A 24,833-nucleotide genomic window follows, 5' to 3' on the forward strand; every position below is an offset into this window, starting at 1 on the left:
TCCACCTACCCCAAATCAACTAGACTAGACACCCCAGTACAGCTGGACGAGCCACCCCAGTCCAGCTGGACCAGACAGACAACTGTCTATCGAGTAAGTCACCATGATATTGATTCTGATAAATGGAGCACATAGTGCTTGATATCACTACTATAGTATATACACAGTCAATCTAGCCATCTCACTATGCCAAAAAAGTAGTTATGTGTTATGTCCTACAATAACAATGTTGCTATAGCTTAGTTAATAGGGAGGCCAGGGTATGGAAAAGGAGCGTTGTTGGCAAGGTTTTTTTTAGAGGGAATTATAGGCGAAACAGATGAATCCTCATTATGTGCATTGTCTGTGAAAATCTGCCAGCATGAGAAGGCTATCTGGAATGCACAAGACAGGGAAAGTGTTCTTGTTTCATAGGGATTATAGATGAACAATGATTATAGATGTGTGTAGAGTTGTGAGGAGAAAAATATTTTTTTTTCTACTTTGGAATAAGGCTGTCACACAAAACAAAATGTGGAAATAGTGAAGCAGTATACTTTCCGGATGCACTGTAACACACTGGATAGCAATGGATAACCGTGGATAGCTGTTGACTGACTGAGTCGCTGTCTGCTCCAGTTTGAATGCCAACCAATTATACACCTGTAGAATCATCAATGGACCCCCCCAGGCGTAAACACTTTTAGAACTTCTAATTCCACTTTGACTGCTGGCCATGGCTGCCACTAGGTCTATTTAAGGGTGGCTTGAACCCCCCTCTACCTGGTTTATTGACACCCTGGTCCTGATGGCCATCGATGATCATTTTAATCAATAACTTGTATTACTATTTGTTTCAACACATTTGACTCATATTCTTTCTGGTTTATTGGAAGTGCATGCCTTAACTAATCTATTACATGAAACAAACTATACCCAGGTCCCACTGCACCAGCGTAGGTTCTGACAATGGGTCCAAGGATTTCATCCCGATACCTAATAGCAGTCAGGGTGCCGTTATCTAACCTGTAGAGGTCTGTCAACCCTTCCAGGGATATGCCTCCCCAGACCATCACCGACCCACCACCAAACCGGTCATGCTGAATGATGTTGCAGGCAGCATAACGTTCTCCACGGCATCTCCAGACCCTTTCACGTCTGTCGCATGTGCTCAGGTTGAACTTGCTCTCATCAGGGAAGAGCACAGGGCACCAGTGGTGTAGTTGCCAATTCTGGTGGTCTATGGCAAATGCCAATCGAGCTCTACGGTGCTGGGCAGTGAGCACAGGGCCCACTACAGGACGTTGGGCCCTCAGGCCACCCTCATGGAGCCTGTTTCTGATTGTTTGGTCAGAAACATTCACACCAGTGGCCTGCTGGAGGTCATTTTGTAGAGCTGTGGCAGTGCTCATCCTGTTCCTCCTTGCACAAAGGAGCAGATACCGATCCTGCTGAGGGTTGAAGGACCTTCTACGGCCCTGTCCAGCTCTCCTGGAGTAACTACCTGTCTCCTGGAATCTCCTCCATGCGTCCAGGTACCGCAGTGATGCCCTGGTCCAGATCTGGGAGGAGATCCCCCAGGACACCATCCGTAGTCTCATTAGGAGCATGCCCCGACGTTGTCAGGCATGCGTACAAGCACGTGGGGGCCACACAAACTACTGAGAATCATTTTGAGTTGCTACAATGACATTTTAGCCAAATGGAGCAATGTGCGGCATCATTTTTTCACTTTCATTTTTGGGGTGTCTTTGACTTCCCCCATCTATAGGGTGATCATTTTCATTTCTATCAAATTATGTGGCATCATTTTCTTACTAATACATCACCCACTTATTATCAGGAAAGACATTCAAGATCATTTTTCCCCCAGTTTAGATCTGATGTGTTTTCGAAATGTTCCTTTAATTTTTTTGAGCAGTTTATAGTCATTATAGGAACTTTTTTAAATTGCCCTCTTCAGTGACATTAAGCTAACCTTTGCAGAGGTCATTAATGTGTCGATACATGCAGACTGTGCGTGCACGCTGTCGCGCGCCTCCGTGTGTACAGAGGTGTCGGCGATGACGTCACGCAGGGAGCCTGCAAGGAGCGTTGCATCTTCTCCGTCTCCAACAACGACTGCTGCTGCTTGACTTCGAATGTTGGCTCTAGTTTTATTTTTAGCTCCGGCGGAAGAATACAGCGCGGCGGGGGGAAGAGAGCTGCCAAGGAGCTGGACGAGAGCTCGGACTGGACTCAGGGATGCGAATTTGCCGCAGGCCCTGTCATCGTGAAATCGGACACCGACGTGCGGCGGATGGGGTGACCGAGGGCGCTGCTCCACCGGGGAGGTCCCTGCCTTCGGACATTGCCGGGGTGGGAGCTGCCTGCACCCGGTTCTAGAGGGGGGAGGAGGCAGGAGGGAAGATGCGGACGGAGGAGGAGAGGGCCGCCGCAGAAGAGCCCATTTTGGAGGAAGGGTCAGGACGAGAGCAGGTAAGGACGGCGGGGACACTTTGCGTAAAGTTGCGCACTCAATGCGTCCTCGCCGAATGTATTTAGTGGACATGATGTCACTGAAGCGTTGGAAAATATTTATTAAAAAAAACGAGCCAATCACGACTCAGTCGCGTTTTGAGTCCAGACCAAGGACACTATTGGGACACTGGCTTGAATGTGAATGAGGACGCAGTCTCGGTGTAAACACTAAAAACTGCATGCCATGTCTACTGCATCATGCATTTTGTGTGTGTGTGGTTTATTTGGACAATAGTGCAATGTTAATTTGTCATGTCATGTTTACAGCCTCATGCATTGTGTGTGTGTGCTCGCTTTTTTAGTGCAATGTTAATTTCCTGTCATGTTATGTCTTCAGAATCACGTATTGTGTATTTCTTTTAACAATATTGCATTGTTAAATGGTCAGCTGAGCTCCACAGAATTCACATATACAGTAGAATTAGACCTAACTACAAGTCTTTTAATTAATTCCTTTTAAAAATACATCACAGCCACCAAATACACACAAGGTATTCATATTTAACCACAAATAGATAGAACGTGTAGTATTGTAGTGGTAGTTTGCAGTGTAGCCTGCAACTGCATTGTGACAGTTTACCTTATTTAAGCACGTCTGACATTACATAATGGGCATGTTGTTAAATGGAGCATTATTACCTTAGTAAAAGACATAATGTGATATCCATAAGGATCTCTTGTACTGATTACCATGAGGTAGCACAGCTCTGCCAAATGAAGCGTTACTCATTACAGTACGTTAACCACCTTAAACTTCACAGTCCATTTCTACTTTGAATTCCTGTAACATTGAAATGAACAAATATGAAATAAATCATAAATTTGGCAACTTAGCATTTCTGCCTGAAAAACGACAACTTTTAGTGTTCATGACACCAAAACATGTTTGAAAATAGAAATAAAAAGATAAAAGTAATGTATTCACTTAGTAAAACGTTGTCAAACTGCTGTCATCCAACAGCTACAAATACAACTATAAAATACGAGTGAAATGAAGTTGTGATTATCAAGCGCCGGCTCCAGTGAGTTTTATGAACTGCTGCCATCTTGGCTGTGACCTCAGGCCATGGAAGCTTTTCGGCAACCAGACTCATAAAAACACAGCCACGGACGCACAGCAAAGTCAAGAAAAAAAAAATATTCACAACAATAACATTCACTGATGTTGTGTTGTGATGAATAGTTATTAAAGGGATAGTTCGGATTTTTTGACATGAAGTTCTATGACATCCCCATCAGCAGTGACTTAGCCCCCACTTGGTCTCCTAAGTCCAGTTCTGGTCAGATTTCGGTGATGAAGAACGTAGTTCCGCTTAGTTCCTGTGGACAATTAAGTAAAGAGTTTGGCTTCTCAAAATAATTTGCATTCAAAAGTTTAATACATTTGCATCACAAAAATGCCTCCTCAAAATAATCAAACCTCACAAAACGCGTCATGTGTATGTGATGGAGACACTCTCATTGTACATGGTACATTACTATTGCATACACGTATACAACACACGTGTCACAAGGCGGCACACTGGTGTAATGTACAAGTAGACCCCAAAGCAGACTGTCACAAATGTACAAAAATATAAAACGTTTATTGACAAAAAATGCGCTCAGAGTAGTGAACGAAAAGGCAAAAACTCCAAAGTGCAACAACAAAACATACATGAACAAAAAGCACAAAAAATATTGCAAAAGGAGAAAGCTAAGGCAATGAGTATGGAACGGCACTGGCACTATAAAGGACAGTCTTCCCGATATCCTGACTCTGTGGCCAGCATGCTAACCACTCGGCCACCATGCGGCCCAAGTGCAGCCCAGAGTAGGTATATGAAGGCCTAATTGGAAATACCAGACAGCTGTGCAGCAGGCAGCAGTGTGTCGCTCTGCCCAGAAACTTCCAAAACTAGTCACTTTGCATGGAGAAGCCAGACAGCGGTAGCACAAACAGGATCATGACAGTATGTTGTTAAACTGGTGGTGTAGACACTGGACAGATCTATGCAGAGAATGGAAGATACAAGACGAGTGAACAGCTGTGGCTGTTTCACTAGCCTTGAGATTTGGCATTTGGTGTCTTTTTGAAATGTGAACAGGCTTACTCCGTCTGCTCAAGTGTTTGAGCAGAAGGCTGCCACACAACGAGCGGGCGTAGTATAAAATAATATATAACAGCAACAGAAAATCAACAAAAGACGCACCACAACAATATGAAACCACCGTATTCCATGCGTAGTTTTGAGAGGGCGTGTTCTTGAAGAGACGTCACTTCCTCCTCCTTCTCCAACCTCCAACAGGCTTGTAGTATTTCAGTGGTGAAAAATGTAAAAAAGTGTAAATATGTAAACATTTGAGCACACATCTAACACAGGAATTTAACATGGAATTTGGTGTCATAAGCATGTGGCATGTTTCAGCGTGTTCGTTACTTTGTTACCAAAAACCTACTCACATGGTTTCCGTACAAGTTAGTGGTAAAATTGCCATGGACAAACAAACTAGGCATTTAGCTGTATGTATATTTTTGATAAAATTGTGAACAACTTCTACGTCCTCTACTTCCCTTGTGTGGCAGGTGGTAGTCTACACATTGTTGACTGAACTAGCGCCCTCTAGCCAACTGGAGGGAAAGACACAATCTACTGCTATTTTCTACTTTAAACGTTTACCAACAGGCTCTGCGCTTTTATTTCTGTATTTCAACATTTGTAATATTTTATTATTCTTGACATTAAGATCAGTTGTTTCATTTAAAGCAGGGGTGTCCAAAGTACGGGACGGGGGCCATTTACAGCCCAGGGCTGTTTTTATAATGGCCCTTGGCACTTTCTAAAAATACAATTAAACAAGAAAACAAAAAAAACCCAGCAAAAATGGATAAAACAACAGGAATTTTACAAGAACAAAGAAGAAATATTAAGACAGTAAAGCCTTAATATTCAGGGAAAAAATAGCATAAAATTGAAAAGAACAAAAAAAATTAAGTTGGGAATTCAATTTAATATTACAATAATAATAAAGTCACAATATTATGAAAAAAATGCACAGTAAAGTTAAAATATTTGTCAAAATTGAAAATGTGCAAGCTGTTTTTTTTTTCTTTAAATGTAAAAAAGTCTCAGCACATCAACATGGGTTGGTTTAAAAAAAGAAAATGTCAACGTGACCCCCACATCCTTTGATTTTTCAGTATGCGGCCCTGAGACACCCCTGATTTAATGTGAACTTTAGAAATAAAATGCCAAGAAATACTCTATGTTCTTGCACAGTCGTGCAATTCCATGCATGTTCTGCACGTCCTGTTTCTATACTTAATTTGGAGCACTCAGCACATATCAGTACAAAGCCTGTTAAATGCTACTTCTCACTCAATGCTAGCACTCCTGCCTCTTTATGGGTGCAGGAGTAATGCATTGGATTGAGAGTGCCACCATTACGCTCACTCACCATTACTGTGGCCTTCCTGTTTTAGAGCGGCCCACCATGGTGTATACATGGCCTCATCTTTCCAACCTCCCACTCAACCACTTACAGCATACGGTATCTCATTTCACTTTCGTCAATCGGGTCCACAAAGTACAGTGGAGTCGTTCATTCAATATTTCACAACTGTAGTGTATATTATAAATAAATTCATAACATTTCATATCATTTGAGATGTAAATATGACAGAAACTACATAGTCGGTCAACGTTAATGAAACTAAAAAGGCTTTTTCAAATTTGAATGAAAAATTCAAATGTATGTGGATTTCATAGCCGATTTCACAAATGTTGAAAATGCGCTCTGCCTGTAGCTTGTAGGGTTTCAAGCGTTTTCCTCAGGATGCGCCAAACTGTTGTTGGAGGAATCTGGGTTTCCAGACTTGTTCTTCGTAACGATTTCTTTGGGCTTTGCAACGTTTTTTGACGAACACGCTCAACCGTCTCTTCCTGCACAGATAGCCTTCCTCTTTGAATTTTTTGTGCCACCTCCAAATCTGCATTGCTATTGGTGACTGTTTTGTATGTATGAATGTATGTATGTATGTATGTATAGTACTTTATTAATTCCACAGCAGGGAAATTCACCTGTTACAGCAGCAAGCAAGATACGCAAGTAAAGAATACATAGTGACTACGACATGGTTCAAGTGGTGCAAGTGTTGTAGAGCCTGACAGCGGTCGGTATGAAGGACCTGCGGAACCTCTCCTTCTTACACCGTGGGTGTAACAGTCTGCTGCTGAAGGAGCTGCTAAGGCAACCCACAGTGTCATGTAGCGGGTGAGAGGTGTTGTCCATGATGGATGTCAGCTTAGCCAACATCCTTCTCTCCCCCACTTCCTCCACGGAGTCCAGAGGACCGTCCAGGACAGATCAAATTTTGACCTGTTTAAAAACATGCTGTCAAAATGAAAAGAAATCTGAACGGGAATTCGCTTAGATATCAGCTTGTGAAATGATATTACATTTTTTGAAACACCCTGTATAAGCATGTGAAAGACAGCATTCAGTATAAACTGCATGCAGGTGCTACAGCACAGTGGTTAACAAGAAGAAGAATAAGCAGTGTTTGATTAAACGTCACCCGCGATGCTTCACAGGCCTCCTCAACAGCTGCCAATTTATCCAATCCTCGTTTCGTTCGCCACCCACATGCCGCCATTGCTAATTATAGCCGCTCCAGTCACACCTAAGCCCACACTGAGATGACAGAGACGGAGAGGGAGATGTTTTCTACCAGGCAATTACGATTACAAGGAGTAAAAACAAATCTAGCGTGCCGCATTTTAATGACCAGGTGGAGATGCACAGAAGTATTGGGACACATGGATGTGAGCGTAGAGGTAGCTGCATCAGCTACAGTGTGTCGAGTATTTTTCATGACTCACTTAGAAAACATTTAACTGTACACAATGAACGTTACTTGGAAGCTTTACCAACGTTCAAAAGCAAGTCCAGGCTCCGTCACTAGGTGGCAGCACACGGTAGCCCCTCTTTGGATGATCAACAACACATGCCTCAAAGGCACAAATACAATTTTTAAAAATAACATAACATTGAATTGAATTTTGCAATGTAGTCGTCTCGTCATGAAAAGTCAATTAACATTCCTGTGTCTTCCCTGCCTGTGACGCTCCCATTCCACTCTTCTAGTGCAATCAATCCACTTAGAGACAGACTTTCAGGGAGGATGTAACAGTGGAGACGTGGGGTGGGGGCCGGGAGAGGATTCGGGAAAGGAGAAGAATGATTACATAAGCAAAGCTAGGAGGATGTGGAGATACGGGATGTTTTAGCTGATTCTTGAGGCCTTAAGTTTGCCGCTCAATGTTTTTATGTGCCTTTGCAGGGAGATGATAGATTGGTGGAGTGAAGGTGTCCTTCCCTTTCACTATGTGCCCTTCAAGTGCAGTTGTAAAATACAGCTGCAGTCATCCAGATATGCTAGTGGAGAGAGAAAGAGGACTGCACTGGTTGTTTGACATTACGATAGTCTACCCCTCTGAAGTACAGTCAAGAACAGGGCTCGGGAACCTGGCTAAGAGGGCCATGAAAGCCGCATTTTTTAAAAAGTATTTCCGTGAGAGCCATATAATATTTTTTAACATTGAATACAACTAAATGCATGCATTTTTAAGCAAGACCAACACATTTAAAATATAGTAAGTCTCTGAATGAAGGGAATCAATAATAAATAAAATTTCTTACCATTAATGTGACTTCTGGTGCTGCATGGTTTTGCACTGCCTCCTTATTTTTTTTATCTTCTTCATGAAAAGGCCCTGCAGAATTAGATAGCTGACTAGTTCATCAAAGGAGGGATGTTTATAAGTTGACCCCTCAATGACCCTGGTAGGCTACCGCATTATTCAGGAATAATCAAGTTTTGGTGTTGGACCCGGAAAATATTGGAAGGAAAGCTGGCATTGGCTCTGGCCACCTGCATCGCGGTAGCAAATGAATGGATGGATTAAAATGCATTAAAAAGTTTTATATTTTGAACACCGTAATGTTTTACTTTGAAATGTCAGCAAAAAAAATATATATATATATAATTTGATTGTGGTAAGAAATGTCTAAGAGCCACATCTGGCTCCAGAGCCATAGGTTCCCTACCCCTGGTCGAGAAGTATCCTTAACAACTAAATTATTGACATGGCTGGCTGCACTGAAATTCTGGAGTCGAATGTGAGGAAGGGGGCATGGTGATGGCAGCAGCGGGGAGGGGGAAGAGTGCTGTAATATGATGTCCTCAGTGCAAGTGAGGCCGTATGCACTTAGCCAGGCATTAACTGTGTGTGTGTGTGTGTATGTGTGTGTGTGTGTGTGTGTGTGTGTGTGCGTGCGTACATGCTATGATGCATTCAGTGTGATAATGCATCTGTGTTGGCCACAACCACAAGCTTACACATGACACACTTTACAAAACAGGAAGGTCACGATCATAAAAACTTTGTCATGTTATCATCATCGTACTGAGAGCTGTTCATAATGTTTTGACAAAAGCAAAACATGGAGACAGATATTATAAATTGATTCCTCCCTCTACCCAGCAACGGCCGGTCCAGCAGTCTCTGGCCTCGTCCCTGTGCCGGGAGTCCCACTGGAAGTGTCTCCTTCTGACCCTCCTCATGTACGGCTGCTTCGCCACGCTCACCTGGTGTGCCCTGTGCCGCGTGCCCGTGCTCAGCTCCTTGCCTGTGCGCGTGGCCACCGGCGACAATGCCACCTCAGCGGCCTACTACAATGACGTGCAGCGTTTAGAGAGTCCATGCTCCAGCGGATACCTCTACATCCCGTTGGCTTTCCTGGCCATGCTCTACGTGGTCTACCTGGTAGAGTGCTGGCACTGCTTCTCCAAGACAGCCATGTTGGCTCACGCTGAGTTCCAGGTATGTACAGTATCTGACGAAAATGAGTACAACCCTCACATTTCATAAAGCATTTTTGTGACAGTCCATCTTGTCAAGGGACAATACTAGATAAAGTCAACTTTACTTCAGAGTAGTCAGTGTACAGCTTGTATAGCAGTATAGATTTACTATCCGCTGAAAATGAGTCAACACGCAGCCATTATTGTCTAAAAAGATGGCAACACAAGTCAGTAGCGAGATGATTGTGTCTTGCCCACACTCAAGTATGGCGATAGTATCACAGTCTAGGGCTGCACTAGTGCTCCTGGCACAGGGGAGCTTTAAAGAAACATGAATTCTAACATGTACTGTGACATTGTGATGGAGAAACGGGGCCACATGGCAGTTTGCGAGCATGATAAGGAGCCCAAACACACCTCCAAGATGACAAGTGCCTTGCTGATGAAGCTGAAGGTGATGGAGTGGCTAAGCATGTCTCCTCCACACCTGAACCAAATTGAGCGCCTCTGGGGCATCCTCAATTGGAAGGAAGAAAGGTGGAGGAGCTCAAGGTGCCTAACATCCACCTGCTCCAGCAGTGATGTCATCATGGAGGAGTGGAAGATGATTCCAGTAACAACCCATGCAGCTCTGGTTGGTTCCATGCACAAGAACGTTTAAAGCAGTGCTAGATACCAATGTTGCTGTGTGTTGACTCACTTTCAGTGTATAGAAAGTCTTTCCTGCTGCACAAGCTGTACACTGACTACTCTAAAGTCTATCTAAGTTTACTTTTTATAGTATTGTCCCTTGAGAAGATATACTGTAGTAATAACTGCCATGCTGCCCAGTTTCCTAAGGTGGGGAATCATGCTCTGCTTCACAATGTCACAGTACATGTATACATCCCCAGCTGGGATATACATCCCACTCGGACTGCAGGCAAGGCACAATTTACCTTGCTACCGTGTGTTTCCATCTATTTAGACAATAATGGCTGTGTGTTCATTTTTTTCAATGGATAGTAAATCTACAGTATGCTATACAAGCTCTATACTCACTACGCTAAAGTACATCTAAATTTACTTTCTGTACTATTGTCCCTTGACAAGATATAATAAAATGCTTGCTGAACTGTGAGTGCTGCACTCATTCAATGCTGCAGTAACTGTGTCTTGCAGCTCCCTTGACAAATAGAGTTGATGTTTTTCTCTACACAGGAAGTGTATGAGCGCGTGCAGAGACTCCAGCAGGCCACGCCCTGCATTTGGTGGAAGGCCATCAGCTACCATTATGTGAGGAGGACCAGGCAGGTGACAAGATACCGCAACGGCGATGCATACACAACCACACAAGTGAGTGACACGACTATCAGGTTGTAACTGTCCACTTTACCTTCCTTTAGGCAGGGGCATCAAAAGCTGACTTTAGGTCACGGGCCAAACAAGATTGCCGTGCCCTGGCAAGCCACATGTGTTTTAGGCCGTTGGTTGTGTCGTGGTAACTGAACCTGGCGTCAGTACACTGGAGATTGGGCCGGATAAATGGGGAAAAAAAGAAAGTTAGAAACATGCATCATTCCTTTTGGACATAAAATGTTGATAATCAATGTTGCTGCGCCTGTGCAGGTCTACCACGAGCGCGTCAACACTCACGCCTCCAGCTCAGAGTTTGACTATGCCCGTTATGGTGTCAAAGACGTGTCCAAGGAGCTGCTGGACCTCCAGCTGCACTCTGCAGTTCGCCTCCGCTTCACCAAGTGCTTCAGGTAGGCCACTAGGGGGCACACTTGCATGCTATCTTGGGATTGCTACGGCATGCTGTGACGTCAACAGCATTATAGTCCTCAGTTCATTTCTTGTTCAAAAGGAACTACTTTTGTTATCCTCAGCTTCTCCAGTGCGCGTGCTGAAGCAGCCTATCTCACCCAGGTAAGTCACCCAGTGAAGCACATCTCACATAACTTCAAAAATTAACAATTTTACCAATTCCCTGTCTCCTCCACCCAGCGAGCTCGCTTTTTCGGTGAGAACGAGGGCCTAGACGACTACATGGAGGCCAGGGAGGGAATGCACCTGAAGAACGTGGATTTCCGTGAACACATCCTGGCATTTCCGGACCCTGCTCACCAGCCGTGGTTTTCAAGGCACAGAGTCTTCTGGCTGGCCTCCGCTTTCCTCCTATCATGGCCGCTGAGGGTGGTGTCCGAGTACCGCACGGCCTACGTGCACTACCACGTGGAGAAGCTGTTTGGCGAAGACGAGGATCTCAGCGGGGGAAGCGGGCCGGGAGGGGGCGGAAGGGGTGGCGGAGGAGAAGGAGGGACTGAGAACGGGATCCATCCAGGAGGAATTGGAATGGGTCTAAACGGGTCGAGCTACAGAGCCATCTCGCGGGTCAACACAGTGGACATGACAGAACTGGAGTGGCACATACGCTGCAACCAGCAGATGGTTCCCAGCTACTCCGAGGCTCTCCTCATGGACTTGGACAGTAGCAGTGGGACAAACCCCACAGCTTCTACGCCCATCTCTGGGCCCCCGGGCACCACCCCCAACCTGGAGGGTAGCCGGCCCCCTTTAGCCCTGCCCATGGTGTTCAACTCCACTTACCTCCTCCAGAGCTGCCCTAGATGCCGGCGGACCACATCCAGCTCCAGCCTGCCCTCCCGCCTGAGGGCGCCCATGGGAACCACCGCTCTGCTTAATGCCACCGTGGCAGGCTTGAGGGCGGCTGGGCACAGCGGAGGAGGGATCGGAGGCAGGCTTGTGCTCAGTCGAAGCGGATTCTCATTGGGGAGGCTGGGTGGGGGGAGGCAGAACAGTCTGTTTCATTCACGCAGCATGGGGGGAGGGCTGGGAGGAAGTCGAGAGGACGGAGCAGGAAGTGGAGGAGGTGGAGGAGGATTCATGGGCTTAGGGTCCAGACAGGACAATGAGGAGACCCGAGGTGTGCTGGAGGGAGAGGGGGATGAGGAAGAGGAGCAGGACGTGACGTTTGAGGAGGACAGGAGACGGGAGGATGCGGGGAGAGACAGGGATGAAGAGGCCGAGCAGGAAGGAGGAGGAGGAGGAGAGAGGAGGCAGGGCGAGAGGGATCGTCCACCATCTTACCAGGATGCCTTCTTCTTTCCTGTTCTCATCATACATGGAGATGAGAGCTGCCATGCTGGAGACCGCCTGTGACCGTCCCAACTATGACAGGAGACAAAAGACGACATAGGTCGACGAAGGTCAGGATGGATGGACAAGAAAAACATATCTATGCAAGAGCAGGAACAGGAGCAGGAGCAGGAGGAGAACCGTATACAAGGACAATTTGAGGCTATGCGGACAAAAGTACTGGGACATGTACAGTCAAGGTCTTCCACACCAAACTCATCCAAGCATGCCTTTACGAACCTCCTTTGTGTGCTGCTGGAACAAACAGTTCCTCCTAAGTTGGAAGCACAGATTCATTAACTTATTTAGGAGGAGGTGTCACCTGAGGCGTTTGTTCACATGTGAACGCTCTTCTAGGAGGAGGGGGTAAACATTCCCAAAGAGCAATTGGATCAGCAGCTGACCACGAGCCATCGTGGTGCCAACAAAGGAAGAGGAACATCGATTTGTTTGCTGTCTCCTCCATGCTGACGCGCTCCTCTCCTCGCTATTAGTGATGCACTCATGCTCTCATCGTTATTACTCATGCCGACCTGAAAAACAACAATATAAAAGACCTCTTCATCCACATTTATTCATAAACAGGTGATTACTTGCATTCTCTCAGTGACTAATGAAACTTTTCTCACCAGAAAGTACAATTTGATCCAAATTCAGATTGTTGGGCCACTTCCATTCATTAATATTTCCAATAAGAGAGATTATGCACTTGCTTTTGTGCAAAACAAAACAAAAACCCTCAGGTGCTGATGAGGACGTCAATAACTGCCCCTCCTCTTCCTCAGTGTCGGTCAGCGATGCTCTTTTAAACATCAGCCTGATATTTAAAATGCACAACAAACATGGCTCAGTAGAGCCGCTAATAGCGGCGAAGCAAACATGGCCGCCGCTGGAGTCATTCATGATTCATCAACTTAAATTTAGACTCTCACAAGAGTCCAGGCTGGACTCTCTAGCCTACTTCCTAAATTTCGAGGAGGAAATCCACTGAGGGAGCAGCAGAAGGCACAACAACAATAACAACAGCAACACTTTCCGAAGCACACCTTGGATAAACACTTCCCAGCCTTCCTTCCTCGCACCTCATAACATCACACAGCTCCTTAAAATGATGAAAGCCTGGTTCTCCCTCTGCTCCACATGTATATAAAGCACACACACACACACACACACACACTAGGACAGATGATGGACACAAGCTGCATAGAAAGACTCATACTGGATCCATGCAGGCTTGAAGGGAGTTCAATAATAAATCACATGGACAGAGACACCTACAAGAGAGGACATTTAAAGACATTTTTGTACTGCTGTTAATCATGACTAAGATAGTCTTCATCCATGTCCCATATTAACAAAAAACAAGCACTAAAACGCACTGAACACACGCCTGTGTAAGTTTATGTTATGCTTTGCTGAGATTGTAATGATGGGAAGCTCTTATATGGCAATTGTGTGCATAGGCTGTAGCCACTTCAAATGCTTTACATGGAGATGCGAGCTACAAAACATGCAACATTTCAGCGCGTCATGTGCGGCTTTTCTATTTATTTGCAGTATCGAGCGATGTTTAAATGCCTTTTGTGTGCGTCGCAAATGTTCTCGTGTGTTTCGCGGGTGTGACACTCAAAGTACAAAGATACACAAAGTGCACACACGCAGCGACCAAAAGCGTGGAAATGTCCTCACTGCGTTGCCTTCGTGTCTGTCCACGCTTGTATCTCAGGATTTTAAGTTGAAATCTCTTTGCGACATCTGCTTCCATTGTTTACACGCCACAGCCAAGTGTACACACTTTCACGCGCATGATGAGCGTCATCTGAAACACACATGAACAAAACCACAAATATTCGTTGACGTGCACTAGCTGAATGAATGAGGAACTGTTTGGCCGCCAGATGGCAGCAAAGCACTTCGGAGGCCAAGCCCACAGTGACTCAGATAGGGTAGAAAGCACCCAAAAATTCCTGCTCAGAAGTGGTGACAAATGAACCAGGTAGCTGATAAACAAGAAAACCACGTGACATCACTGCAGCTTGACCATGACTTAGTAGAAGTACTGTAATCATGCGCCTGAGTGTGTTGCCGGGCGACTTTCCGAATGAACAGGCAATAATAACAAGTGAAGACAATTACCATCCATTAAGTATAAATAAATAAATAAATATTTTGCGTTATTTATTTGCTCAAAACAAGCTACCTTGTCTTTCAGTTTAAAAAAAAATACCAACTACAGCTGAAGTATTGTTTAAAAAAAAGTGACATGAGTTCCAGCTGTGTTGTATTTATTTTTTCTACTCTTGAATGAGACTGTCCACTGTGGATGCCACCATGTGACCAATGCCAGGTCAACTCATTCTTTCTAAAGCGATGCACAAAACTAGCAAAAATGTAAATGTAGATGTGCAAAACATGGAAGGACAAACCGTGTTCTTACATGACCAGAGAGTGACAGCAATATCGAAGTGCTAAGATGCAGGGTCGCCATGGCAACAAGAGTCTTCAGCGTCACCTCATCTTTACAGTCTGAATACATTTTGTCGTCATCAGTGACACTTGACAGTAATATGCCACTAAAGTATTTAAGCAGATACCGAGACTGTCAGTTGGCACAGCTTGTTGGAAAGCAGCGGAGGTGGTGACGTGACACTGTTCACTGACGATGATGACGATGACAGTTATCATGGAGAATGCAAATAAAGTCAATCGGCTTTGTAAACCAGCCTTGGGTGTTGATACTAATCATTTTACTCATTTAGTTATATCATATATAAGTTTATTCCGACCTGAACGTATCAACTGCAGTGTAATTCCAACAGCGGTGTGAAAAAGTGTTTACCCCCTTCCTGATTTCTTATTTTTTTGCATGTTTGTCACACTTAAATGTTTCAGATCAAACAAATTTAAATATTAGTCAGTGACAACACAACTGAACACAAAATGCAGTTTTTAAATGAAAGTTTTTATTAAGGGAGGGAAAAAAATCCAAACCTACATGGCCCTGTGTGAAATAGTGATTGCCCCCTAAACTTAATAACTGGTTGGGTCACCCTTAGCAGCAACAACTGCAATCAAGCATTTTTAATAACTTGTAATGAGTCTCTTACAGCGCTGTGGAGGAATGTTGGCCCACTCATCTTTGCAGAATTGTTGTCATTCAGCCACATTGGAGGGTTTTCCAGCATGAAGCGCCTTTTTAAGGTCATACTACAGCATCTCAATAGGATTCAGGTCAGGACTTTGACTAGGCCACTCCAAAGTCTTCATTTTGTTTTTCTTCAGCCATTCAGAGGTGGACTTGCTGGTGTGTTTTGGATCATTGTCCTGCTGCAGAACCCAAGTTGGTTTCAACTTGAGGTCACGAACAGATGACCGGACATTCTCCTTCAGGAGTTTTTGGTAGACAACAGAATTAATTCATGGTTCCATTTATCACAGCAAGTCTTCCAGGTCCTGAAGCAGCAAAACAGCCCCAGACCATCACACTACCACCACCATATTTTACTGTTGGTATGATGTTCTTTTTCTGAAATGCTGTGTTATTTTTACACACAATGTAATGGGACACACACCTTCCAAAACGTTCAAGTTTTGTCTCGTCAGACCACAGAGTATTTTCCCAAAGGTTTTGGGGATCATCAAGATGTTTTCTGGCAAAATTTAGACAGGCCTTAATGTTCTTTTTGTTCAGCAGTAGTTTTAGGTCTTGGAACTCTGCCATACAGGTCGTTTTTACCCAGTGTCTTTCTTATGGTGGAGTCATGAACACTGACCTCAACTAAGGCAAGTGAGGCATGCAGTTCTCTGGATGATGTTGTGGGGTCTTTCATGACCTCTTGGATGAGTTGTCGCCGCGCTCTTGGGGTAACTTTGGTTGGCCGGCCACTCCTGGGAAGGTTCACCATTGTTCCATGTTATCACCATTTGTGGATAATGGCTCTCACTGTGGTTCGCTGGAGTCCCAAAGCTTTAGAAATGGCTTTATAACCTTTTCCAGACTGATACATCCCAATTAATCACAGTTAAGTTAAGTTTTCACGGGGGGGCAATCACATTCTCACACAGGGCCATGTCGGTTTGAATTTTTTTTGCCCCCTTTAATAAAAAAAGTCTCATTCAAAACCTGCATTTTGTGTTCAGTTGTGATGTCATTGACTAATAGTTACATTTGTTTGAGGATCTGAAACATTTAAGTGTGACAAACATGCAAAAAAATAAGAAATCACGAAGGGGGCAAACACTTTTTCACACCACTGTATATGTATCTCGTGTATGTGTGGTCAAAATAAACAGAAAGACAAAGAAAAACAGTGGATTTTCTCATCACTCACGTGAGTAACTCTTACTGTGGAAGTACAATCTGCTGCATATATGTATGCTCGGAAACAGGGGCGCCGCAAAGGTGGGAAAAGGTGGGCCCATGACTGACAGGGGCCTCAGAAAATAGGTAAATCATTTTGCTATCTGGTTGTGATTTTTTAAAATATAGTCCGAAAACGATTAAAACAATCTGTTGTAATTGGTAGTAACAGTTAAAGGGATAGTTCGGATTTTTTGTATGACATCCCCATCAGCAGTGAACTACAGCAACAGTGACATACCCCCCCCCCAACTGGTCCTGTGAGTCCAGTTCGGAGATCCGTGACGAGGAAAACCCCTGCGCACTCTTTGCCTGTGCATTTTCTTATTAGCAGGTTCAGGCCTGCTGGTGCCATCAAACAGGTGAAAAGCAGCCCTAAAATGTAATACATATAAATAACTGCAAAACAAAAAGCCAACTTGTATTTCCTTCACTAATAATATTGTTCACAAACAACCTGCATTAACCTGCTGACTTGAAACAGTTCATGTTAGAAGTCTCTGGAAACAGAGTTCCGAAACCTGGCTGTTCTTGGGATGTAGGAAGAAAGGTGACACTGGGTGTTGGAACTTCAGAGTTGCAGTTGTGTAAAGCTCTTGTTGTTCAGGTAAGGTTCCAGAGATACGGTGACAACAGCTTTTGCATTTGCCTTGATTTAAATTTTCATTTCATTTCATTGAGAACTGTTAATACATACAAATACATCTAATTGCGTCCTGTCTTTTAACTTTCTGTTTGTACAATACAGTAATTGATGATTAATCATGATTAGTTAATTTGAAACCTGTGATTAATTTGATTAAAATTTGTCATCATTTGACAGCCCTGATTTTTATTGGCAATACTATATATTCTTAATCATATTTAATTAGCTCATGCATAAATCGATAAGGGATTTATTTCATTGTTGTGTCTAAACAATTCTGCCTTTACAAAGATACAATGCTCAGTTTTGCAGCAATGCATGCATCTAGCAATTTTCACTATAGAATAGATTGGTGCTGTCATTCTCTACATACAGTAAACCCTCATTTATTGTGGTTAATTGGGTGCAGATCGATCGCGATAAGTGACTTTCAGTGAAGTAGGAGTCACTATTAATAAACACAATATTTTTGTAGTGAGAGCATAGAAAACCTGTATAATTTTTTACAATTATTAGAGCCCTGTAGACGTAAAATACAGAGCACACAATCGCTCTTTACACTCACTCTTTACACTCATATTACCCAATATAGAAGTTATAATCAGAGAAAATAACCATTTAAGACATAAGTAAGACTCGTGCTCGTGTATGTTTCGATATGGGTGGACCGGAAGTGACGTTGTGGAGATGAGTTTTAGGGCGGTCTCAGCAGTAGCCCGTGTTATTATTATGATGATGATGATGATGACTGTTGTTCTGTTATTATTGTGCCTGTTAACAAAGAGGTACGGTAAATAATTATAAAATAACAAAAGCCTGTCATTGGCCATCAAGTCTGGTGTGTTACTAGTGACACCTAGTGGCCAGTGTAGACTGCAGTTCATTAACACCATCCATCCATCTACTTACTATGCCGCTTAACCTCATTAGGGTCGCCAGAGTATGCTGGAGCCTATCCCAGCTGACTTTGGGCGAAAGGCGGGGTACACCCTGGACTGGTCGCCAGCCAATCGCAGGGCACATATAGACAAACAAACATTCACACTCACATTCATACCTATGGACAATTTAGAGTTGCCAATTAACCTAACATGTGGGATGAAACCGAACATGCAAACGCCACACAGAGATGCCCAAGCGACCTCCTGACTGTGTGGCCAACATGCTAACCACTCGGTCACCGAGGGACCTTTCATTATCATCATCTTGTATTGCCTTGAACTGTATGGATTCTAGTTCATTTAGAACATTTTTATGCTTGAAAATGCTTAATTTAGGCCAAGAAAACATAACATTTGCTTAAATATGCATTTTTTGAGTAATAATAGGCCGTAGTCAACCACAAAACACCGATCGTTTATTAATTAATGGAGTGCGGGAGCAATGTTCGAACTGTGATGGTCTCTCCATGGGACCAGCAGTTTCACCCATGAGGTCATAAGATGGGAGCCTTAAAGCTGCTTCCTAAGGGCGTAAATAAATAAGATGTGAATCCTTTGTGTTTTCAGCACACAAGCAAATATTCTCATATGCCAAAGGCTGAAATGGATGCAGATGATGTGGTTTACGTCTGCAAGGGTATGTTATTATGGTGAATTATTCAAAAGAATCTGAGCCATGCCCACATGCAGCTGCAAGAGGCAGTCGCATCATCATCATCATCATCTATCAGGAGACACCAGGCTTGCATTAGACAACAATTGCTCACGTCCATGTCTTCACTTTCACAGCAATGAGCTTGTTTCTCGCCACCAATATTGCTAGGCATCAATCTCAGCCACATGAAATATTCATACGTTTTATCACGATTTGAGTGCCGCAGCATTGACGAGCTGCACCATACCTGATGCTTCTATTGGTGTTTTTAAAAGTGCATTAGGGAGCAATGCTGTCATGCTAAAAGCATTACACGGAAATCTGGCGACGAGGTTGTCGTCTTGAAAGTAATAGCTACAGGAGGAGGAAACGGAGCTACAGGCCTCATTTTGCTGCATTTAAATCCGCCTGTCATTTATTTTTAAGAGCAGATGAGAGATGAACACCCCCCTCCCCTCCAGAGGAGTCAATAACTTTGTCATCTATTGTATTTTTTTGCAGCACACAATCAACTGTTAAATTGTGGACAATAATAATTGTCATTATTATGACCAATATTGCACCTGTCAAGTGAACATTGAGGCATAGCTCTTTCAGCCACTAGGTGGTGTTGTGGTTCTTTGATGAAAACCTTAAAACCACCCTCTTCATTGGACCAGCTCTTGGCTATATCATGGAAAAAGCTGAATGAAACACTCAAAAATTAATAAACATAATCAAGAGGTGCATTTAAATCGATGCGTATGATATTTCGGGGACCTTCACAAGCAGCAAAGAGGAGGAGGCGGCTGGTGAGGTCAGTGGAGTGATGAGGAGGAGAGCTGAGCGGTGAGCGGAAAAAAATCCATCAGAAATGTTGAAGTATGGTGCCATTTTTGGTTTATTATCTTATCTAAGACAGCACAGTTGCTGTGTAATGTACGGTATGTCTCCCTTCATCAAGAATAAAGTGTTTGGTAGGTCAAAGGTGCATGCACACAGTCTAATAATAGCCAGAATGTGTGATAATGATGTCTTACTCTTGCTCTCTTGGCACATACGCTCTGTGTCCAAATGGAGCACGTCACATCTTCTTCTTCTCTCACACCACCTACATGCCCCGTCCCCTTACCTCGGCTACCCTTTCCTTCCTTTTAATCATCTCTCTACTGTCTACTTCTGTAGAAGAATGTCTCCGCAAGGGCAAACTGTGATGCAGACTGTAACACAGCTCCTGTAATAGATCTCATTACATTGTGTACCAAACAACCTGAAACTCAAACCTTAGAGCAGGGGTGTCCAAAGTGCGGCCGAGGGCCATTTGCAGCCCAGGAATGTTGTTTTATTGGCCTGTGACGCATTCTAAAAATATAATTTAACAAGAAAACTAAAAAAGCAACAGCAGCATCAGAGGTAATTTTAAAAGAATGAAGTCCAGCCATCCATTTTCTACTCTGCTTGTCCTCGCTAGGGTTGCAGGGGTGCTGGACTTGGTGCGAGAAAAAGCAAAGAAAAAAGTTGTAATCTAAGGAGAAAAAGAGTTCATTTTTAGAATAACAACATAATATTATGAGGAAAAATAATGTCATTTTAGTAGAATAAAGTTTAAATATTAAAGAAAGACCTGTTTCAAAAAAATCGTAATGCCATGAAAAACAACGAATAAAATTGTAACTATTGGAAAATTAAATTGCGGAAACTGTTATATTGGTACGGGAATAAATTATGGAAAAAAGTCATGCTTACAAGAAAAAAAATGTACAAGAAGAAAATTGAAATAGTTGTAAAAGAAAAAATAACACAATTTTATGAGAATGAACTTGTAATATTATGAGGAAAAATTATGTAATTTTAGTACCATAAAGTTGGAATATTAAAGAAAAAAAAATATATATATATATATAAAAGTTTGTACTAATAATAAGCTTTTTCACTGATATGCAATTTTTTCTTTAAATATATATCTTCTTAGTATGGCTACATGTGTTGCTTGACCATAAATATATCAAAGTGATCCTTGTGTCCTTTCAAGTTTGGAGACCTTAGACCTTTTGGTCACAGGCCATATTCAGACCCACTTAACCATACATGACCTAAAAATATGCAACAACTGGCCGGGCTCCAGGCAGAGACCCCAGGTGTGGCTGGCACACTGCCAGCCTAGACCTCACCTTTCCTGGGTACGGTTGTCAACCTTCAGGCTGGATGGCTGGATCATTATCATTGAACCATATGGAGTAGAGGCTTTGGGTTCTTTTGAAAGCTAACATGAAAGCTAACAACAGTCATTCATAATCTGTATGTTCTAGTGAGTAATAAGAATTTGAATACACTGAGAAGAAGAATTTTTTTTAGGTTTGCTAATTTGGTCAAAATGGTCATAGTTTTCGTCCTTACCTAATCCCTATTCAAGTTTGGCAATGATACTACAAAAAATGAGTATTGTACATACCGTAGGTTTTTCTAAAGTTAGGATCAGGTGTTCCATTTGGAGACCCCAGGTTACACTTGGTCAAAGTCTTCATTAACTCGCTGTGTCCCATTTCGGGGTCTGCATCCTTCAAGTGCGGAGTTGCAGGGTGACGTCATAGCGGTGTGCAAAGGCTATCCCAATTCGAAAACGCTCCAAGGGTCCTTAAAATGCGGCCGACATTAGCTCCAAGTGTTCATCGAGACTATCCTTACCGGACTTCCATATCCCAAGATCCTTTGTGCGCCAACGCCCTGAAAACATATTTCAACACGGCGGGAAAAAAATAAAAAAGAACGACCTGTAACGTATCGTAAGTATAGCTTGTTTTACTTACTAGAACATGTAACGCCGTACATGTAAAGCTTTGTGTGACATTTGGAACAAAAATTTGTGTTAAAATACCAGACCTCGACTACCATAATTTTGATTGACGATTGTGGTGGTGACTGCACTTCACCCAGAAAGAAAGCCTCATACCGGGGCTGTGTAGGTGTCCAGACAGGCTTTTTTTTTTTTGGAAGTAAATCCGAAACTCTTTTAATTCAGTTGTTAGACTTTGTGAATTTGACTTATGTTTAACTAATATTTCTAACTGTGGAATAGTCAACCATTATGATATGCCTAAATGAACCGGATGGAGTTAAGTAGCATTGTTTGTGCACATGCCATGTACATTTGAATTTATTGGCAAATGTTAACTTTTATGAATGTTTACACCACTGTTGAGGGCCGCACGGTGGCCTAGTGGTTAGCATATTGGCCATACAGTCGGGAGATTGGGAAGACTTGAGTTCGAATGTCGAGTTTGCATGTTCTCCCCGTGCGTGCGTGGGTTTCGTCCCACATTCCAAAAACATCCATGTTAGGTTATTCGGCGACTCGAAACTGTCCATAGGTATGAAAGTGAGTGTGAGTGGTTGTTTGTGACCAGTCCAGGGTGTACCCCGCCTCTCGCCTCCGCAACCCTAATGAGGTTAAGCAGCACAGAAAATAGATGGATGGACATCACTGTTGTTAATGTGATCTTGCGTTTTCTGTTCAGAACATTCCAGGTGTAAATGGACTCCTAAGACAAAGTGAAGGACAACAGACCACACACAAAGAAGTAGATAATAAAAACATATATACACTGAAAGCAGAGTTGTTTTTTTTACCCATGCTTGTTAATAATGTGCTGAAACTCAGGAGGCTCCGATCGATCGGCCCCGATCGTCATTGGCCGATTGCCGTAAAAAATCACCTGATCGGCATATGCCGATAAAGGCCTTCCGTCTGTGCAGTGTAGTGTCTTGCCCTAACTAACGTCTTGGGCAGCGTCGTCCTCCCACTTTCCTTCAAAACAAAAAAGGAAAGTCTGCCGTGAGGAATGTTACTGCCAACACAAAAGCTTTAATGCGGCAGTTGAAGAAGAAACACCTGATGAGTTTTTGAGGCTCATGGTGTGATCATCAGTCAAGCTAATAACGAAAAATAATTGAATTTATCGGACAAGATGACCAGCCTTCCTCAGGTTTCTCAGGTTCGCCAAGTGCTCTCTCACTTAATAATAAATAACAAATACTTGAAAGAAGCCCAAATTATCTTAAAAGGAGACAACTTTTCTTATTTCAAGCAAAACATTCTGCCAGTGTGGTAAGCAAAATTTGCTCGGCTCTTTCAACTACAATATTTTCTTGTGATTTTTGAGAATGTAATGAGTCCTAAAATAAGTAAGTTGTTCTTAATCACAAAGGTAGATTTACTGTAAGTAAAATGTTCTTATTGCAAGGTACGAAGTAAGGCAAATGCTCTTATAAGATTCATTAATTGAGATCATATTTTCTTTTATGAGGCTAGATTTAAGCAAAATAAATCTGCCGACAGACGCAATTCTCTTTCCAAAAATGCATAATTTCAAAATAAATATAAAACATCAACTTTGGCTCCATTATTTCATATGTTCTAAGGTGTGTCCATCTTTTTTTCTCTACTTTGTGGAGTTGACGACATATAGCAAGAAGCGAGCGGGTGTGAACCACTGATCTGTACTAGTAAGTCTGGATACACCATACGTCGCACGCGCCCGTACAAGCCGCTGAAGCCACAGAGAGGCCATCTTACCACTCACATCTCGTACGTAGCAGACTACATTGGCACAGCGTACATAGTGTACAAAGCAGATGAAGAGGCTCGCAGAACATCTATATTTTACATTAAAAAGCGGGGAGATTCTCCCATTCCTTCAAGTAACGCAACCTTCGTCCCTTAAAAATGATTTGATACGTTATTCTCTATCTTTTGGCTATATTAAATGTACTTTTTCCCTTCCAATTCTCATTGGGACAAAATTCTACTCTGCACCCTGGCTCAGCACTCCCCTATAGCAATGCATAGTTTTACTCCTCTAGAAAGAGATTTTCATTTTAACTGCATATCCCATCCCTTTTTCCCACTAAAATCCATGGTCATGATCCTTTACTTTTTTTTCTTACTTTCATACAATTCACTATGCTCTCGTCTGCACAAAATATGAATCATAAAAGAGAGTGACTTTGGACAAGTTTTAAAATCATTTAACATTTTGCTGATTTTTTTTTAGATTTTTTTTTGTTTGTGTTATGAAATAGAAATAACCTCTTTTCTGATATAGAAATATATTTTAACAAAAACCACAGGAATAATATGTAATATAAAATGTAATAATATATAAACATTGTCTCCATATGGGGGTTCATTTTAAATTCAAAAAACAAAAAAAAAAACGTATTTTTGCAAGCAACCGCAAATGATTTAGTAGTCTGGTCGCGGTTGTTTGTTTACATATCCCCCACGGCCCCCTATGTAAAGCCGTTATGACTCAGGTATGTCATGATATCAACAGTATTTAAAAAAATGATCATACGCGAGTCTTTATGACTAAGCTCAAGCACACCTGATGTGCGAGGTTAGTCTGAAGACTAACCTCGCATTTAGTGTGAGTGGGTAACAAACTAACAACAGACTTAACAACTCACAAGTTCTCACATAAGTCATCGCCCAAGAAGTGTTTCTTGTGAGTGGTAATATGGCGGCCGCGTGGCTTCACAAGTCATTGACCAATGGTGTATCCACATTCTTTTAGTACTGATCAGTGGTGTGAACACGTGATACAACCAGGAAGTGTTCTCAAGGCTGAACCTGTCCCATTTCACATCGCTTTAGCCGAGCCTGGAGGATTCGCATAAGGACCCAGCCTATGCGGTTGAAGAAGGCTGGGTCCTTGAAGGATGCAGATCCCGAAATGGGACACAGCTAATGTTTTTCAAGAGAGTTT

General features: G+C 42.9%; 1 protein-coding gene across 1 annotated transcript; it reads left to right on the forward strand.

The window, feature by feature from the left end:
• The first annotated feature begins 2,043 nt into the window (after positions 1-2,043).
• On the forward strand, positions 2,044-17,623 carry LOC129168347 (transmembrane protein 151A). Its single transcript, XM_054753515.1, has 6 exons — positions 2,044-2,457; positions 9,027-9,365; positions 10,547-10,681; positions 10,955-11,094; positions 11,218-11,257; positions 11,336-17,623. The coding sequence occupies exons 1-6, from the start codon at positions 2,389-2,391 to the stop codon at positions 12,509-12,511; spliced, it is 1,899 nt and encodes a 632-aa protein (XP_054609490.1). The 5' UTR covers positions 2,044-2,388; the 3' UTR covers positions 12,512-17,623.
• Positions 17,624-24,833: the final 7,210 nt, after the last annotated feature.

The sequence above is a fragment of the Dunckerocampus dactyliophorus genome, chromosome 15 (genome assembly GCF_027744805.1).
Source record: "Dunckerocampus dactyliophorus isolate RoL2022-P2 chromosome 15, RoL_Ddac_1.1, whole genome shotgun sequence".
NCBI classification, from domain to species: domain Eukaryota; kingdom Metazoa; phylum Chordata; class Actinopteri; order Syngnathiformes; family Syngnathidae; genus Dunckerocampus; species Dunckerocampus dactyliophorus.

Bases quoted from the DNA above. Each gene is read 5' to 3' on its own strand.
- LOC129168347 (XM_054753515.1), top strand. From the start codon at position 2,389: ATGCGGACGGAGGAGGAGAGGGCCGCCGCAGAAGAGCCCATTTTGGAG. The intron at 2,458-9,026 runs GTAAGGACGGCG...CCCTCTACCCAG, and splicing joins AAGGGTCAGGACGAGAGCAG to CAACGGCCGGTCCAGCAGTC. The intron at 11,095-11,217 runs GTAGGCCACTAG...TGTTATCCTCAG, and splicing joins CGCTTCACCAAGTGCTTCAG to CTTCTCCAGTGCGCGTGCTG.